Source organism: Miscanthus floridulus, chromosome 14, assembly GCF_019320115.1.
Source record: "Miscanthus floridulus cultivar M001 chromosome 14, ASM1932011v1, whole genome shotgun sequence".
Lineage (NCBI taxonomy): Eukaryota > Viridiplantae > Streptophyta > Magnoliopsida > Poales > Poaceae > Miscanthus > Miscanthus floridulus.
The window spans coordinates 85,028,488-85,048,614 of record NC_089593.1 but is presented as its reverse complement, the minus strand read 5'-3'; the positions used below and the strand labels follow the sequence as shown (position 1 = coordinate 85,048,614).

The following is a 20,127-nucleotide window of genomic DNA, read 5'->3' as shown; positions in this document are numbered from 1 at the left end:
TTTCTTAATTTTTTGTAGAAACTGTTCACATCTTTTTGTACTGCAGCATTTAATTTCTTTTCACTTTTCTCGTAAGATAGTTTTTGGGGAATAACTGGATTAGAGGAGGCTTTCTTCCTTGCCGGCTGGTGGGCCAACTCCTTCGTTTGTGGGGTGGACCTCTTAGAAGCTGGCTGCTTCTTGGTCATCAAGGGAGGCGGGGCAACCATTGGAGACCTCCTTGGAGGCGTTGGAGACCTCCTTGGAGGTGGCGGCGGTGGCGGCATTGCATAATCATTGCCCAGAGCACTATGATGATCTAGAGATTGAATAATTGGACTTAGGTTGGCGGAGGCCCTGCTGTGTGAATACAAAAAAGAATAATTAGGTATAAGAAATTGTTATTATTAATCATGCATGTCAATAGAAAATTAGTGAAAAAATTCTTTCGTTCACTTTTGTCCACACCTATTGTCTGGCAGTTGAGGAAGCGGCGGTGGACTAGAGACCCCGAGAATAATGATGTAGTGCTTGCGCCATAGTATGAATGTCTTCTCTGCTTCTCCTAGAGTCTTCTCCCCATCACCTCCTAGAATGTCAAGAGCCAGATCACTAAAACCTTTGTTAACTCTATCCACTGAGACGCTAACATATCCAGGTAGTATTATTGCCCCATGGATTCTTGGTGTCTTAGTAGGATTTGGAGGAGAAAAAACACCGAGAGCCACCATGATTGTGGCATTCCCTTTTGGAATATGTAGCTCACATGATGTAAACGATGCAGTGATGTCATCCACGGGGAAACGTAGCATTGCGTCATCTTGATTTGGCAACTTCGTGGAAGCACAGCTGCTTTTCAACTGATCAGGGGGGCAAATATTGATGTTGATTCCTAGATCTAATGCCTATCTTTGGGCACTCATTGCTATTTGCACTTGCTTTATGATTTCCTCCTGCATTCTAGCTTGCATGTCTTTTTCATGCTCCTATGCTTGAAGCAACGCCTCCCGTGACTCACGAACATATTCCTCCAACCTGTTGATCCGCGCTGCTTCCTCATCCTTCCTTCTCTGCCGGCTTCTGTAGGTATCTCTATCGTTAGGGAAACCATGCTCCCAAGAAATGTTCTGTCCTAAACCTCTCGTTTGGCCACTGTGTTCAGTAGTCCCGATGGCATACGTCAGTTCATCCTTCTCTCTATTGGGCCTAAATGCACCAATAGCTTAGCTTGTAGAGCATAAGAAAATCTTTGTGTTGCTCTTTCGAGTTTTGGGCTATAAACCAGCTTCCCAGTCTCTAGGTCCAGTCTTCCACCATGAGCGAAAAACCAATTCTTCGTGCGTTTAGGCCAATTGAGTGATTCTGGTGTGATACCCTTGGCAAGAATGTCCGCTTCCATTTTTCCACTTGGGAATGGCAGTCGTGTAGCCACCTGATCCCATGCCATGGTGGTATACCTTCTGTTGGGCATTCTCTTGGTTCCATCTCACCCGTTCCTCACCCTCTTTCGATGTCTTATACTGTACAAAATCATTCCAGTAGGGCCTCAACTTCGTGAGCGGGCCCCTAGTATTGAAATTGGGCGTTAGGTTCTTCTTGACGTATTTCGTGTATAGGGATTTCTTCCAAGTCTGGAATTGTGTGGCCATCTACTTCATAGCCCACTTTTGAACTAGCTCCTTCAATTCATCATCGTTGATATCATCATAATCATCCGCTTGCAACGTGAAATGTTGAAGGATATCATCATAAATTAAATTCTTATCAAGATCAGAGACAAAACTAACATGAGGCTCGTTGATCTTTTGCTTCCATTCACGGGCACTGATCGGAAGTCTATCCCTTACAAGGTACCCACAGTGTTGTATGAATTTCCTTGCATGTGGACCAAGTGGTTCGCCTGTCTCGATATTGAACTCCGATATTATGTAGCGCCCCTCCAATGGCTTTTTCGGGCCTCAAATATTTTTGCTTTTCGCCATTGTGGTCGTCGATCTAGAGGGCTACGTATAAAAAAAATAAATAAATATCTTGTGTACACATAATAGATGATAGATATTCAAATATATATATAAATATATATACCTCGCCAATATTTTCTTACACAATATTTTCATGGTTATTTTCAAGAGCTAGGTATTGACTCCCTTCATCTACATCCTGCTGGTCACCATAGGCAAATTGAGTGCCGGTGTTGATAATATCCATCATTTCTTCATCCATGTTGTCTCTCGGAGCAGCCATCTAGCTTTTACACCACTAGATATATCTATAAAAAATAAAAACCATATATCTATAAAATGGATCGAGTCATGTGCTTAAAATTAATTAAATAACTACACTCGAAATTCAAATCTCCAAAGCATAACTTTGATTTCTTATTTTCTAGAAATATTTATTGGCAAGTGATATATATAACAAATTTATATATATAACAATATAAATTTAAAACTCTCTAATATGTATAACAAATATATATATATATATATAACAATATAAATTTATAACTCTCTAATATGTATGTATAACAAATTTATATATATAACAATATAAATTTATAACTCTAATATATATGTATAACAAATTTAGATGTATGTATAACAATTCAGTGAAGTAGCATAAAAATTGACCCATGATTCGGTATACAAATAGTATAAATTTGTTTTTTTGGATTAAATATCAGTTTAATGTCTTACAGTATTGTTATCTTAACGTGTGATCCGTGTGTTTTTAGTACAAAAGTTTAGTTGTCCCGTAGCAACAGACGGGAGCTACCTAGTACTTATGATATTCGTATTATCTGTTTGTATTCAATCCAGTTTCGAAAATAGTAGTGGTACATTTCGGCCATGGTGGTGCTCCACAACCAGCGTACCCATATACACAAAGAAAGAAGACGGATCTACGGCATAGTGGAGCAGCACGCCACGGCCATGGCGCACCAGGCACAAGAGCCGGCTCGATGGCTCAGTGCAAAATCACGCAACAAAAATTGAAGAACCATATCCCATTACAAGATTGCCGTCACGAGGGCTCGGCACACACATCCATCCGATTACAAAAGGGGTAATAAGAAGAAAAGGCGGTCACCGTGGTGGCTTGGTGTAGATGTAGGGATGGTGGAGATTCATGGTTCAGTCGCTGAATTAGGCGATGCCGGCTCGCGGTGCGCCTCGGCGTCGGGCTCAACCGTCCGGGACGTCGGGGGACTTATCGAGGGGGTAGCTGATAGCTTGTGGACGGGGCACCATGTGGCCAAACTCAGAGTCCGGATCGACGCAGACATGCTCGTGCTCCTCAGCGGTAGCGCTGGACTCGGGTCCGCCGATCTTGGGGAAGATGAGACCCGCGGGACGGGAGGGGGTCTCGTCGCCGGCTCCAAGGCTCCTCGTCCTCGGTGGTGCGTTGGCTAGGGTGGCTCCTCCGCTATGGCGTCAGGCTCGGGCGCGGGGAAGGTGCGACAGCGCTTCCACTGGAGCTATCGCCCGTCGCATGGAGGCGGAGAGATGTCGAGGGTGACGAGGGCAGCGGTGACGAGGGCGGCAGCGGCGGCAGCGGCGATGGGCGACGAAGACGAAGAGTGAGGAGGAAGAAGAAACGACCGCCTTATATAGGGGAGGGACCTTTAGTCCCGGCTCCTGTAAACGTCCGGGACTAAAAGACCTTTAGTCCCGGCTGGTAATATCAGCTGGGACTAAAGATATTACCTTTAGTCCTGGCTCGTAATACCAGCTGGTCCCGGCTGGTATTACGAGCTGGGACTAAAGGTGTATTTTTGGCGGGCCGCAAAAAATGCAGCCCACCTTTAGTCCCAGATGGTAGATCTATCTGGGACTAAAGTTGGGCTACAGTTTCACTTCCTACCCGTTTCAAGCTCCATTTGTTTTTTTATATATTTCTTTCTATAAAATGTTAAAGTCTTGTTAATTACACAGTAAATTAAATACAAGGCATAAAATTATTTTAAAAGAATATGGATTTACTTTTGCTTTATTGCACACAGGAAAATTGTGTGACCTAAAGTTTTTTGTTTTTTTATAAATATTGAAAAATAATGTCATTAATAATTACTATTTTGTTAATGCAAAAATGTAGTGTTTAATTTAAATCATTAAAACTTTTGTTTTCGATTGGAAATTTGTTTTCACATCATTTTAACGTAAATCTTTTTATTTTTTCATCACTCATTGTCCAAAAGCGATATGGAAATCCCACCATCAAACATAAATTTAATCTAAACATAGAAAAAAAGGAAACACCTAATAAACATCTCTGAATTCACAATTATTACATAATACCTCTAATACACACTATTAAACATCACTATATATATCAAGCGGGCACAGTAGTGAACTTCTTCTTAACGTATATCCCTTGGTTATGATCACGCCGTAACCATAGAGTGTCCTCATCATTTAGCTGGATGCTTGGGTCTTTGTTCACCGTGAAGGGTGGAATTCAGTCATCATTTTCATAATCTTCTGATATGTCTGACTTATCTTCAATTCCGATGATGTTTCTTTTCCCTAAAAGAACTATGTGGCGCTTTGGCTCATTGATTGGGTCGTTGTTGTTTTTCCCTCTCTTTGGTTTTGTAGACATGTCCTTGACATAGAACACCTGATTCACATCCTTGGCAAGGATGAACGGTTCATCTTTGTACCCAATATTGTTGAGGTCTACGGTTGTCATTCCATACTGGTTGTCGACTGCTACCCCGCCTCCAGTCGCCTTTACCCATTGGCACTTGAACAAAGGTACCTTAAAAGTAGGTGCATAGTTTAGTTCCCATATCTCCTCTATGCGGCTATAATATGTTTGCTTATTTCCATTAGGGTCGGTGGCATCTATGCGGACACCACTGTTTTGGTTGGTGCTCCTTTTATCTTGGGCTACTATATAAAATGTATTCCCATTTATCTCACACACTTTGTATGTGAGGATATGCCACGATGGCTGCCTAGCCAACAAATACAGTTGCTCATCAATACTCTCATCACCCTGACATTCTTTTCGCAACCAGTCGCTAAAAGTTTCCATGTGCTGACGTGTAATCCAAGCTTCAGACTTCCCTAGAACTCAGATCGGAGCAACTCTTTATGTGTCTCGATATATGGATCCATCAAGGAGGAGTTTTACAGAACTGTGTAGTATGCTTTATTAAAATAATTGTCATGCATACCAATATATGGTTTCTTCCCTAGTGTCCCCTTTCCACTTAGTCTCCTCTCGTGTCGTGATTCAAGAACACGAATCGGGTCAAGGTCGGGAATAAAGTCAACACAAAACTCAATGACCTCCTCTGTTACATAGCCCTTGGTGATGCTTCCTTCTGGCCGAGCATGGTTGTGAACATATTTATTTAGGACTCCCATGAACCTCTCAAAGGGGAACATGTTGTGCAGGAACACAGGACCGAGAATGCTAATCTCCTTGACCAGGTGAACTAGGAGGTGTGTCATGATATTAAAGAAGGAATGAGGGAACACCAACTCAAAGCTAACAAGACATTGAACCACATCATTCTATAATTTAGCTAGATCCATTGGATTGACTGCCTTCTGAGAAATTACATTGAGGAATGCACATAGCTTCATGGTGGCTAGACGTACATTTGGAGGTAGAATTCCTCTTAATGCAACTGGAAGCAAATTATGTCATGAGCACGTGGCAGTCATGTGACTTTAAGTTTAGGAATTTCTTCTCTAGCACATTTATTATACCCTTTATATTCGAGGAGAATCCAGATGGTACCTTGATGCTTGCTAGGCATTCAAACATGCTTTCCTTCTCTTCTTTGCTAAGAGTGTAGCTGGCAGGACTTAAGTAATGGCATCCATCATCTGTCTTCTCTGGATGCAGGTTGTCTCGTTCTTTCAAACACCGCAGGTCCTGTCGTGCTTCAAGTGTGTCCTTAGGCTTCCCATACACACCCATGAAGCCTACCAGGTTCACACAAAGATTCTTTATCAGGTGCATCACGTCGATCGTGCTACGGACCTTTAGGACTTGCCAATAGGGTAGCTCCCAAAATATGGACTTCTTCCACATGGGTGCGTGACCGTCGGCGTCATTCAGAACAGGTTCGCTGCCATGTGCCTTTCCAAATACTACTTTCACATCCTTGACCATATTAAGTACATCCTCACCAGTTCGATTGCCCGGCTTGGTCTGGTGGTCTGCCTTACCTTTAAAATGCTTGCCTTTCTTTCTCAGGGGGTGATTCGCAGGAAGAAATCGACGATGGCCAAGGTACACGACCTTTCGACATTTTTTCAAGAATATACCTTTAATGTCATCGAAACAGTGCGTGCATGCATTATATCCCTTGTTTGATTGTCCTGAAAGATTACTTAGAGCAGGCCAATCATTGATTGTTACGAACAACAATGCTCGCAGGTCAAAGTGCTCCTGTTTGTGCTTATCCCACACACGTACACCTGGTCTATTCCACAAAAGTAGAAGTTCTTCAACTAGTGGCCTCAGGTACACATTGATGTCGTTGCTAGGTTGTCTTGGGCCTTGGATGAGCACTGGCATCATAATAAACTTACGCTTCATGCATAACCCGGGAGGAAGGTTGTAGATACATAGAGTAACAGGCCAAGTGCTATGACTACTACTCTGCTCCCCGAAAGGATTCATACCATCCGTACTTAAAGCAAACCTTAAGTTTTTTGCGTCATTTGCAAACTCTGGGAATTCTCTATCAATTGCTCTCCACTGGGACCCATCAGCAGGGTGTCTCAACATATTGTCTACCTTACGGTCTTCTTTGTGCCATCGCAACAACTTTGCATGGTCTTTGTTTCTGAACAGACGTTTCAAGCGTGGTATTATAGGAGCATACCACATAATCTTGGCAGGGATTTTCTTCATGGGACTTTCGCCCTCAACATCACCAGGATCATCTCGCCTGATCTTATACCGCGATGCATGACATACCAGGCATGCATCTAACTTCTCGTACTCCTCGCCACGGTAGAGGATGCAGTCATTAGGACATGCATGTATCTTCTAGATTTCTAATCCCAAAGGGCAGACTACCTGTTTTGCTTCGTACGTAGTGGCGGGCAATTTATTATCCTTCGGAAGCATCTTGTTTTGGTTTTTAGTAACTCCCCAAATCCCTTGTCAGATACACCATTCTTTGCCTTTCATTGCAGCAATTCTAGTGTGGTACCCAACTTTTTCTGCCCCGCATCACAAGTTGGGTATAGCAATTTCTTGTGATCCTCTAGCATGCGCTCAAACTTGATCTTCTCCTTTTCACTTTCGCATTCTTTTTGTGCGTCACGAATGGCCTGACCAAGATCATCAGCGGGCTCATCTTCTGCCCCTACCTCTTCTTCAGCTTCCCCCATTGCAGTATCATTGAAGGCACCATATTCAGCAATAATGTCATCATCGTCCCATTGTTCTTCTTCACCTTCTTCCATTACAACCCCGGTTTCTCCGTGCTTCGTTCAACAAATATAGTTTGGCATAAAACCCGACTTCAACAAGTGTGAATGAAGACTCCTTGAGCTAGCATATTCCTTCAAATTCTTATATATGGCACATGGGCAGCACATGAAACCATCGCGTTTGTTTGCCTCGGCCACACGTAAGAAAGAATGCACGCCCTCAATGAACTCTTGGGAGCGGCGATCAACATTGTACATCCAATGCCGGCTCATCTGCATTACATGACATACATACCATATTAAAACCTAGAACATAATTAGTTAATTATACGATATGCATGCCACCACACAAGGTATTAATTTATGAAAGCCTTGCTACAATGTAGACAATCCCAATTACCACTAAAAACTAAAGCTAAAATGCACTTCAGCAGTATAAGGATTTCGTGACCAATCCCAACTAAAACAGACAGATCATGCGTTTGTTCAACATCTATGGGCTTCTTCCGTAGGATCACTGCCTCATCAGCCATCGTAGCCACCTATGCAAGAGAGTTTTGCACGTGTTCAACATACTCTTCCTCTCAGTACCAGCCAGAACATCCAGTGCCATCCCACTGAAATTAAAACAAAAAATTAGAACTTTAATCACAATCATCATGAAAATAAGTATAAATTAACCATAATCATCAAATGCGACAAAATAACTCACATTGCGATCCGGACACTTGTAGAAGATACGACCCTTGTTGGGACACTCCTTCCTCACCCGGTACTCCATCACAATCTTCTCCTCACACTTGCCGCATGCAATGAGAGGGAGGTCCGGCCTCAGTCGCTTTGGAACCCGATGAGAGGCCGAGGATCCAGAAACAGTTGCCATCTACTCTCTATACTCATTTTTAATATAATATAAATTTCTCATTTTATAAACAAATAAAATTAAAAAACTCTAAAATTCTCTATATCTCTAAACCATAAAGTGTGCTATGCATGCTAGAAATGAAAGCTGAATACTAGTTTTGAATAACTACTTTAACCTTTCTTCATCCAAATATGCAAACTTTAAAGTGATTTTGAGCTTAAATGGCTTACAAATAAAAAAAAATCCATCATAAAAAACCACATATATCTAGTCCACAAAATGAGATATGCTACTAATGAAACATGAGAGTATAAAGTTGGTAACCTTTAGAACCGAAGAATCGATGGAGGAATCGAAGAAATCTTGTGATTACCGGCAATGAGGAAGAAGAGAGGTCGGCGATGAAGCAAGAACACTGAGGTCGAAGTGGCTCGGGCTCGGGGAGGAAGAAGGGGTATATAGGAGGGGACCTTTAGTCCCGGTTGGAGACACCAACCGGGACTAAAGGTCCCTTTCTAGTCCTGGATGGAGCCTCCAGGCGGGAGTAGACTTTTACTCTCGGTTGGAGAGATCAACCGGGAGTAAAAGTTAACCTTTAGTCCCGGTTGGTAGGTTCAACCCGGACTAAAGGTCCCCTACAGCAAAAGCCTACCGTAGTAGCCGTTGGGCAGGGTCCTTTAGTCCCGGTTGGAGCTACCAACCAGGACTAAAGGTTTCTCTAGTCCCGGGCGTGAAAAATACCGAGACTAAAGCCAAATTTCAAAGTGGATCAAAAGTCATTTCTCTACTAGTGACTCCGCCTCGCCCGACGTCCGAGGGCGGGCTCCACCTCGCCTGACGTCTGAGGATAGGCTCCACCTCGCCCGACGGCTGAGGGCAGGCTCCACCTCGCTCGACGATGGAGGGCCGGCTCCACCTCGCCCGATGTCCGAGGGTTGGTTCTGCCCCGCCCTACGTCCGAGGGTGGGCTCCGCCTCGCCCGACGACTGAGGGATGGCTCCGCCTCGCCCGATGGCTGAGTGCGGGCTCCGCCTTGTCCGACGATTGCACCCTACTCCTTTATGATGACAAGCACAGGGTACGACAGGACATTCGAGTCAAACCACGGTATCGAGGACCATGCCCTGCACGCCTGTAGGAAGGTATCGTCAGGATACGATGGGACGGGCGCTTTAAGCCTTTTCCGACCTAACAGTGCTCGAATAGTGTTGTAGGCGCCGACTTTTGTCCCATAGTGTTGTAGGCGCCGCCATCAGCCCTCGAGCGCGGATACTAACACAGGCATACGATAACCGTTATAATCCAAGGAATAACTCACATCATCTACGGTGACAGGCGTATAGTCATTTCCCCGTCTACTCCCCGCAGAGTCATGGCTCGGTGCCTTGACGCACCGCACCGTCCGCCGGGGGAGGATGGGGCATGACCACTCGCTGAAACGAAGTCAGAGCCCAGCCCTATCAGGATCGGCGAAACATGCTATCCCTGCCGTGGTCGGTCATGTCAGCAGGGCAAGCTCAAGAGAAAAGGAAGACCCGACACCCTCGAAGTACTTTCTCTACCTTTGGTTTTTCCTCTTTCTTCCATCTGTAACCCCTGCTCCCCCTTAGTCTATAAAAGGGAGGGCAGGGCACCCCACTAAAAGGACCAATCGTTTTGATACACAAGACACAGTCAAGCAGCAACCGAGCTCTTGGCGTCATTTCGATCTTTCCATCAGAGACTTGGGACCCGTCACTCTCTCGACCGTTTGTACCCCTACTACAAACCCTTTTCGGTACTAATAATACGAGCAGTAGCAGACTGGACATAGGGACGTTCTGCCCGAACCAGTATAAACCTTGTGTCCTTTAGTACACCATCCGAGTCTAACGCGCAACAATTATAAATTTACTAGTTGGTGTTTGTTCGAAACACCGACACATACACACATGCATATATTTATTGTATGTTTAAACATATACTTATCTATAGAGATACACTCAGGAAGAAAATAAGTTTATACACTACTTTAATTAATATATATATATATATATATATATATATATATATATATATATATATATATATATATATATATCGATTTACTAATTTAGACAATTAACAACATCTAAGCACAAGAAAAATTTCAACAAAGCTCGAATTTAATTTAGATTCAAAAGCTATATATATATAATGTTCTATTTAATAATGTGTTTTATTTCATTCTATTTTTGAGTTCTCTTCTACTCTAATCTTGCTCTAATTTATTATTAATAAGTTAATAATTACATGTTTAGTGCTAAAAGAGTTCATGTAACACTGAAGGTGTTACCGTATATAAAAAAGTGTGGCATGTCATAGTTACAACAGTGAACCCAACACACATTTAAGAAACTGTGGCACACCTAACTTACGACATGGCAAACTGTGGTCATGAACCAAATAAACCCTCAATGCCAAAGTTGTACTTTTGCTATTTGTAAATTTGTTATTTGAAAAAAAGATTGCTATCCTAAATTTGGGTAGTGGGGGCAAAAAAAAACAGCTCCAACAAACTGCCTGATACACCCCAAGATTTGTTGGCCTCCTATTTCTCCTCTCTCACTACCTATTTGTGTTGCCTCCTACTCTGAACTACCCAAAATTTTCCTCCCTACATCTACTCGCCCGTGACTCCCCCAACGCCTTCCTTCGGCCGTCGTCTTCCCTTCCCCCGGTGCGGCGGTCGCGGCCTGTCGGGAGCGGCAGCGCTACCCCAGGCGTGGCGGACGTCCCTACTGATGTAGTTGGTTTTGGTGAGCATGGGTCATGGCTTGCTCCCGCCAGAGTCCTTGATGATGGTCTGGACAGCTACTGGCGACCCGCACTGACCATGGCGTCAACAACGTCGCTCCGGCAATGGTGAGAGGTTGCGGTGCCCGTGAGGGCTCTACAAACCTCTAGGATGCTCCACCTCCGCGCGCAGGGCAGCAGCGGCAGCGGCTGCGGCTGCAGCCTGGGTCGCGGGCGTCGCCTGCTTGGCCGTCTCAACCACCCACGCAGCCCCCGCGCTCCACAGCAACGATGTGTGCCTCGCGCCTGTCCACGTCTGCAACTGCTGCTGCCGCACGGTGTTGGCTCTATGCCGGCTGGAGGTGGTGGACTGGTTGGTGTGCACATACATGCCGCCACAACAAGAAAATAGAAGAACCTAGGCTCTGATATCAATTGTTGTAAGCAGGTTTTTTTTTCTATTGCTTAATCACTCTAACTATGGGTTTTGTTACATCATATAAGACAAGTGGTTTGCATTACAACTAAAAGTAGAGATGAGATTGCAATAACTAAAGTGAAAGATTGAAAGTAGAGATAGGATTGCAACCAATAAAATGGAAGATAAGGTAGATGATAAGATGCTAAAACAAGATAAGATGCTGACATATTACAACTACTAAAGTGAAAAGACTAAAATTACATATAGGTTTGTAACAACTAAAGTGAAAAATAAGTTATGATAAGATGTTAAAATAAGACAAGATGGTATACCAGTACTAATTATTACTGTACTATAGAATCTGTACTCCAAAAATATCTTAGACGCTTCTCGCTTTAAACATTTGTCCACCTGTGTAGTGTCTACCCGTAGTCAAGAGGAGTCTCCACCCAGCCGCCAATGCTTCTCGTGCATAAATCTGTTCCCCTGCGCCGCCTCCTCCCACGCCGTCCTCTCAAATCATTTGTCCTCTCGCCGCCGTCTCGCCCCCGCCGCCTCTCGCTTCTCCCGCGCGCTGCCATGGGCTCCGTAGCCGGCGACACAGCCGCCCGCCTCGCGTACCCGCCGGCCCGCCGCGACGATTCCGTCGTCGACGACTACCACGGCGTTCGGATCCCGGATCCCTATCGCTGGTAAGCAACCGCGCGCGTCCTATGTGTACTCATTTCTCTCGCTTATGGTTAATATGCCTTGCGCCGCGCAGGCTGGAGGACCCGGACTCGGAGGAGACGAAGGAGTTCGTGGCGAGGCAGGCGGAGCTGGCGGAGACGGTGCTCGCCGGGTGCCCCGACAGGGAGAACCTGCGCCGCGAGGTCACGCGGCTATTCGACCACCCGCGCCACGCCGCGCCGTTCCGCCGCGGGAACAAGTACTTCCACTTCCACAACTCCGGCCTCCAGGCCCAGAGCGTGCTCTACATGCAGGTATGCTATGCGTGTGCCACGGACTTTCCTTCACTGGAAGTGGACCACTGCGCCGCACGGTATCGGGCATAATTTGGTTAGATTAAGGCAAAAATAATTGGTTACACGTTCTTTGATTGGATCACTTAAGAAAAATGGCGCTACATTTCTTAGGGATACTATTTTTCGCCATCGAACTATTGCCAGCCAGAGTTTGGTTTGGACCATGAAACTCTAAAACTGGCCTGTCCATCCAACTATTGAAACCGTTCACAATTAGCCATAGTGAAAATTGGTTTCATAAAGATCACGAGATTAAAAAATATACCATCAAAAGAACTAGATGAAATACCATCGAAAGATAACATTAACGAAAAAGAGCATTCTGTCATGTGTCATCACGTTTGGAGCTAATGGTGTGAACCAGGTCCACCACCACCTGGATGAGGTCTCGCGTTGTGGCTTGTCTTCGGCCATGAATGAGCAGCATCAGCAATGCAAAAAAGAGGAGCACTAGGAGTGCTGTCCGTGGATGGCTTGGTTGGCAGCCGATGATGATGAGCCCTGATGGGTGGTATGGACATATATGTTCATGAAAGCAAGGTGGCGTTATATTTGCCTTGTTGGTTGGAGGTGGCCACAAAAATGGTTTTCTTATCATCATGTCGAGTGTTTATGTCCTTTCAGTCGAATCCTTACCACTTGACATGGTGGAAGGATAGTCAAAGACTGCTATGGCACCAAGGTTTAGGACTACAGATTTAAATGTAGTGGATTGGAGTGGTGGACAGCTGAGGAGATGAGGTCTGAGACCTTGGCAGTCTTAAAAAAACCTTCTTTAGCTTAGCTGATTATAATGGGGTGTTAAAATTGTTGAGTCTAATGCAAATTTTTCTAATATTGGTATGCTTGTGATGAGACTAATGGGTCTATATCTGCCATATGCTATGTTGACCTTGCAGGATGATTTGGACGGAAAGGCAGAGGTTCTTTTGGATCCAAATACTCTAAGCAAGGATGGGACGGTTGCTCTTTCAACATATTCTATTAGCGAGGATGGAAACTACATTGCTTATGGGCTAAGTGAAAGTGGTAGTGATTGGGTCTCTATTCATGTGATGAGCATTACTAACAAGCGGCCTATGCCTGACAAATTGTCCTGGGTAAGTAGTTACAACTTGCCACTAGACTGCCAAAGGCTTAGTTTTCCTTTGTGCTGCAATAGTGGTTCTTGGTTCTTCTAAACCAACTCTTTTCTATTGCTGGATGCAGGTAAAGTTCTCATCTATCAGCTGGACTCATGACGGGAAAGGTTTTTTCTATGGTCGGTATCCAGCACCTAGGTAGGCCTATGAATTTTTCCTTTATCTTCAACTAGCAACTGCCTTTTCCAGCATCCTGTTGGTATGGATTTCCCTTATTGATAGCTAATGCAATGTGACAAAGGTCAGTTTGCTTGGGAGTGGAAGGCATTATTGTAATGCAATATAAAAAAATCGATAAAAGACAACCCAAGCCAATTCAAGATGTTGCAATTGATGTATACACTTAGGTATAGTGTTCTCTGTTATTCGCGTTGTTAGCCTCACCTTGATCTGAATGCTAGCTCTGCAATCAACAAAGGAAAACACAAGAGTACTCTTGGAGGAGAGTTCTCTATTAGCACTCACTTTAACAAACCTTACCAACTCAGGCAGTCAGGCCCTGTTTGAATGCAATAATGTATGGCCTGTTGTTGCTTGGACACATGCTTGGCAAGGCTGTTTTCTGGTTGTGTCACAATTCCCATGTGAATTCTGGCTATGATATGCATCCAGTGGGCTTGTCTTTTGCTCTCAGATTGGTTTCAACAATTCTAATTCATTTAATATATATTGCTCTGCATGGATTGCTTGATTTTTCTAGTATGTAGTTCTTTTGGCATTGCTTAATTGCGTAAGTCTGGGTACCTTTGGAGTGAGTATGTCTGTACTTGGATCGTTTCCTCTCTCTTCAATACAAATATATTGTGCTCTCCTGCATACTCAAGGAAAACAATGTTCTTTTGGCATTTCCACAACTCTTCATCATGTGGATAGCCACCTGTCCTGAACTCTGGGACCATGTGACAGTAGTACATAGACAGCACTACAGCAGTAAGCTAGTAATTCTGTGTGGCTAAGTCTTGTGCTTCTATTAATCTCTTTTATCTAATTTATTTACCTTGAGAATAGTCAAGCAAAGTCAAAGATTTGTTACTAGCCAGTTAAGAATACACTTTTCACAAATAGTAATGTTAAAATTAGCAACTAAGCTTGTCCGTTGTAATATCTCCATGGCTTATCATCATCATCTGTAAATACTCTTTTAAGTTTTCTGGTTTGAATTGGTCTGATCTCATCTGTTTGCTCTGAAGCACTTGGAGCAGCATCATAAGTTTTGTTTGAAATGTCCCCATCATGTGTTCTTTTTTCTCATTTGTTTCTGTAGAGGAGGGGAAGTGGATGCTGGAACTGAGACAAACATCAATCTTAATCATCAGATATATTACCATGTTTTGGGATCTGATGAGTCAGAGGATATATTGTGCTGGAAAGATCCTGAACACCCAAAGTATTCCTTTGGTGCCTCAGTCACTGAAGATGGAAAGGTAACTCACTCTTGCTCATGTTATTTTTACGAGGATCTTGTAATAAAAATAAAAAACAGATGGAGTTTGCATGTTGATTTGGAAGAATAGAGGGACTGCAAACACATCTGTTCATCTAATGATTGAACCTTTTCAATGTTTTTTCTATTGCATAGAAAAAAATTCTGAACATTGTGCTTTTGACAGTACATCATATTGGGCATCTATGAAGGTTGTGATCCTGTCAACAAATTATACTATTGTGAAATTTCTTCTCTTCCTCGAGGAATAGAGGGCTTCAGAGAGACAGAAGATTTGCTTCCATTTGTCAAGCTTATTGACAATTTTGATGCTCAATATCAAGTTGTGGCCAATGATGGTGATGAATTTACATTTTTGACCAATAAAAGTGCCCCTAAGAATAAGCTGGTAAGGGTAGATATCAAGAACCCAGAGCTGTGGACTGATGTTCTTCCAGAGCATGAAAAAGATGTGCTCGAGTCAGCCGACGCCGTTAACAATAACCAACTGTTGATGTGTTATATGTCAGATGTTAAGCATATTCTGCAGATAAGAGACCTTAGAACTGGAAACTTTATTCATCAGTTGCCTCTGGAGATTGGTGCTGTTTCAGAGATCTCGTGCAGACGTGAAGACAAGGAAGTATTTATTGGCTTCACAAGCTTTCTTTCTCCAGGCATTATTTTCAGGTGTAACTTAGCACCTACAATCCCTGAAATTAAGATGTTTCGAGAAATTTCAGTTCCTGGATTTGATCGCACAAGTTTTGAAGTTAAGCAGGTAGATATCTTACCTGTACAAATTTGTGTTCTGCATTCTATTATGGTTCAGACATAAGTAACTTTAACTTTCATCAAAAGAAGTAGTTTTGCTGTTAGGTTCATGAGCTTTTCTTTTCGCTGGTCTGAATAATATTGTTTCTGTATGTAATGTTTTTATTTGCCACTATATCTCTTATTATCCTCAGGTTTTTGTCCCTAGCAAGGATGGAACCAAAATTCCCATGTTCATAATGTCAAAGAAAGATATCGATCTTAATGGATCGCATCCAACTTTGCTATATGGTTATGGAGGATTCAACATAAGCTTAACAGCTTCATTCAGTGTTAGTCGTGTTGTGCTATGCAAGAACATGGGTTTCATTGTCTGTGTAGCAAACATTCGGGGTGGTGGAGAGTACGGGGAGGACTGGCACAAAGCTGGAGCACTTGCAATGAAACAAAATTGTTTTGATGACTTTGCTGCCTGTGCGGAATTCCTCGTTTCTAGTGGTTACACCAGTTCCAGACGTTTATGTATTGAAGGCGGAAGCAATGGTGGTCTTCTGGTTGCTGCTTCCATTAATCAGGTAATATGGTATAAACTCTTATTTTACATACAATGTATTGTGACTGTTGGAGTATGATCTGAATTCTAATGTGTCTTGTGGGTACGCCTGGCGGGCCCATGGTTCGGGTTATTTGCTTAGCAGATTTGTTTCCGTATTTGATTGCAGTTAGTCTACCCTATATGTACATCTTGTAAGCCTCATGGATAGAGCAGGCGACTCATTGTATTCCATGCGTTTTGTAAACTCTCATATAGTGAAGATCGCCGGTTGGTGCCTGTGATTTTTTACCGCAAGGGTTTTCCATAAAATCTGTCTCATGTTCGATCTCGATTCGGATTTTTTGCTAACAGACCCAGGTGCCATGGGCTGGCTGGGTCATGACTCATGAGTCATGCCATGGGCTAGGGTGGCCTGCAGTGGTTGCTGTCATCCCTAGGGTCGAGTGCCAGGCTGCCAGCAGCGGCCTCCGTGTACCCGTCAAGTCGAGATTGTCATCAGTTAGGCATGAGTCATGACCACATGAGTCAAGATAGGATTAGGAAGTTAGAGAATAAAGCAGAAGGAAATATTCTTTATATCTGTATTCCCCTTGGGTATAAACATAAGGCTATGTAGTCATTATCAGTCAATCAAGGAAAAGTGGTTCCTCCTCACCCTGCCCCCTGCACCCTGCTAGCACGGGTAGTGTTCATGTGAGCAGTGCCACACTGCTGCTCTTCCCCATGTCAGCCACCATATAGTTGGGCCATGATGCTCCTCCTTCAAATCCTCTCACTGCTGCTTCCTATGACCTACTCCCTCCTGTGCTCAAGCACATAACACAATACTTCATGGACTTGTATTTTTTTGTGTGTTATTATTACAATGCAGTATTCGTGCTACCATGCATTAACTTAACTACTCATGCTATTGCAGAGGCCTGATCTCTTTGGGTGTGCTCTCGCTCATGTTGGCGTCATGGACATGCTCCGTTTTCACAAGTTTACAATTGGTATGTTCAAATAAAATCAAATAATCCCTCTAAAATTTGTTCTTAGCACACACGCACAAGCGGACGCAGACACTCATGCACGGAAGTTGGAGGAATTCATGTGTTAGTCTTAAGTATAGCTTTGGCTTCTGTGCTGGTGGTGCTCGTGGTTGAAGGAATTCATCAGTGCTTCTGTTGCACAGCCTATGAGATGGACTGTACCATCCTTCCAAGCACTAGTTTCTGCTCTGCATCATTTGTGTTTTCTCCCATTCCAACTCCAACATATCCAACAGGATCCCATGTGCTGAACTGCTGCTAAGAAGCGACATTAGAGGTTTTCTTAGTTTTGACCTGCCACATTTCTTGACTGTGTTTGCTCAATAACAAGATATATGGGAATGCAAACCCAGAGAGTCAGAGTAATAGCTAAGGGTGCCATTTGTAATTTCCCATTTATTTTCAATTCTGCTTTTGATTATATCCTCTTTACCTGTATATTTTTACAAATATTGTTTATTGTTTTGTATAGGTCATGCCTGGACTACAGACTATGGTTGTTCAGATAAGGAAGAAGAGTTCCAGTGGCTCATTAAGTATGGCTGTGTATTTGAGTTGCTGTGTTACTTTTCTACCGACATTGAACTGATTACTGCACTGTTGAGAAAATCATTAGGTCACATTATTGACTTCAAATAAAAAAACACAATCTTACAGCTGTCAGGGTTAGTTATGCAGGTTTGCTAGGGATACATCATGTGTTTTTTTTTTGTTAATGCTTCCATATTTACTCTATATTTTCATAGGCTAAGACGAATTTGCTATGTCTCTGTATACATTAGGACATAATTAAATTGATCTGCGGCATCATATTCCTGATATTCCTGATGAAATTATTTCTCTTAGATTTTCTCTGTCAGGAATGCCACAGTCCAAAACAATTAAGTTGGATGACCTGCTATTGTTTTGGTGCTTCACCTGGTTATTATTTTAGTGCTTGACTAGTTGACCTGACTGTTCTTTTCTTTTTCTTTACTAAACAATAATTACATTTGCTTTTGTCCTTAGATTTAGTCTACTGAATTGATCCTGATCCCCTTTTGCAATTTGCTGCCCTGATGAACATAAACAGATATTCTCCCCTTCATAATGTACGGAGACCTTGGGAGCAAAGCTCTAGTAACCACTGCCAGTATCCAGCAACCATGTTGTTGACAGCTGATCATGACGATCGTGTTGTGCCGTTGCATTCACTGAAGTTATTAGCAGTAAGTTCATTTTTGTATTATGTCCTGAGTTCTCATGTGAAACGAAAACATGCAGTCATCAACCAAGAATCAGACTTCAGTTGCCAATTAGCATTCTATTCATAGCCGTAGATTCAACAAACAGTTATCCTATACTATATGTTAGTGGTGCAGCAAGAAACTGACCTTTTTCATTGTGGAAAATCTTTTATCGACCTATGGCCAGGGGTCAGGAGTGGTTCTATACTTGTTTGGTACTAGTATAAATTATTTGCTCATTAGGTGGTGCGTGTGGATGATGTGCACTCAGGCACCCACCTATCTCAGCAACATGATATCAATCTTAAAGAAAAGCTGATTGTCTTAACGTAGATGATAGATAGTCTATATAACAGATAGCCAGAGGTAATAATTGTTTGAAGTTAGATTCAGTGGTGAAGTAGATCTCTTTGTAAAGCCAGTCTCTAATGAAACTTTATTATCAACATAGGCAGCCCACGGCAACAAGTCTGTGAGCTGCACATGGCTTGGCCACTATGCCAACAGATGAGCTTTCCATCAGTTTGGGTTTCTGGTGTTCTTCCTATTTTGGAGCCCATTTAGTTTTTGGCCATGCCTGCTGTTGGTTTTCTTTTTGTGATTTTATCAGCAATGGCTTACTGTTCAATGAAAGTTTAACCTTACATTAATCTTCTTTTGTTGTTTACTACATCATAGCTGTTTGATATTCTTCAATCCGTTCTAACTTATTTGCCTTTTCTGCTCTTACTATGCTTCCATTGCCATTCATTCATAGACGTTGCAGCATTTCCTGTGTACCAGCACCGAGGACAGCCCGCAGACAAATCCAATAATTGGTCGCATTGACGGGAAGTCAGGGCATGGAGCTGGCAGGCCAACTCAAAAATTGGTTTGTGCAACTGCTTCTCTGAATACTCCTTTGACTTACACTCAATAGTTTATGTGATGTACTGCCTTATAAATTTCAGATTGACGAAGCTGCAGACAGATATAGCTTTATGGCAAAGATGTTAGGGGCTTCGTGGACTGAATAGTTTATTTTGTCCAGCTTAATGTGGAGATGGTGAGCAAGATTACCCTATGCAGTCAAAGTAAAGTGGCAGGAAAAGTTACATTGCTTATATTTTGCTCTTAGCTTGGATGATCACCCACCAGACAGTTGTAGGGTTTATGCTTCGGGTTGAGATAAGGGTTCAGGAAACATTGTCATGCCTGGTGTTGGTGTGCCATTTCTTTTCTATATCTTCTGATTGTTTGAACCCTATATGGTACTACTACATTCCAAATTATAGTATATAGAAAAGTTAAAACGTCTTATAATTTGGAACAGGAGTATTTGTGCCTAGATGAAGTATTAGGACTTCCTAATGGAAGGTTGTTGCATGTTTGGAAAAGTAGATAATGGAAAATGGACGCAGGACCTTGAACCATTTGCAGCAGTCTGACATTTGAAACCCTGCTTGCTGTTACGAAACGGTGTCTTCCTAACAGACACCAGCGATCTCATCAACAGATGAATAGAACTAGCAGTTAGTTAGTATAG

The 20,127-nt window shown here is 42.9% G+C and overlaps 1 protein-coding gene across 1 annotated transcript; it reads left to right on the top strand.

Moving 5' to 3' along the window:
• Positions 1-11,846: 11,846 nt before the first annotated feature.
• On the top strand, positions 11,847-19,913 carry LOC136504193 (uncharacterized). The gene is made up of 12 exons (XM_066499045.1): positions 11,847-12,117; positions 12,189-12,408; positions 13,350-13,550; positions 13,660-13,730; positions 14,857-15,016; positions 15,203-15,796; positions 15,984-16,364; positions 17,262-17,337; positions 17,849-17,912; positions 18,449-18,584; positions 19,360-19,473; positions 19,553-19,913. Exons 1-12 carry the CDS (start codon positions 11,885-11,887, stop codon positions 19,616-19,618), a joined length of 2,316 nt encoding a protein of 771 aa, XP_066355142.1. The 5' UTR covers positions 11,847-11,884; the 3' UTR covers positions 19,619-19,913.
• The last annotated feature ends 214 nt before the right edge of the window (positions 19,914-20,127 follow it).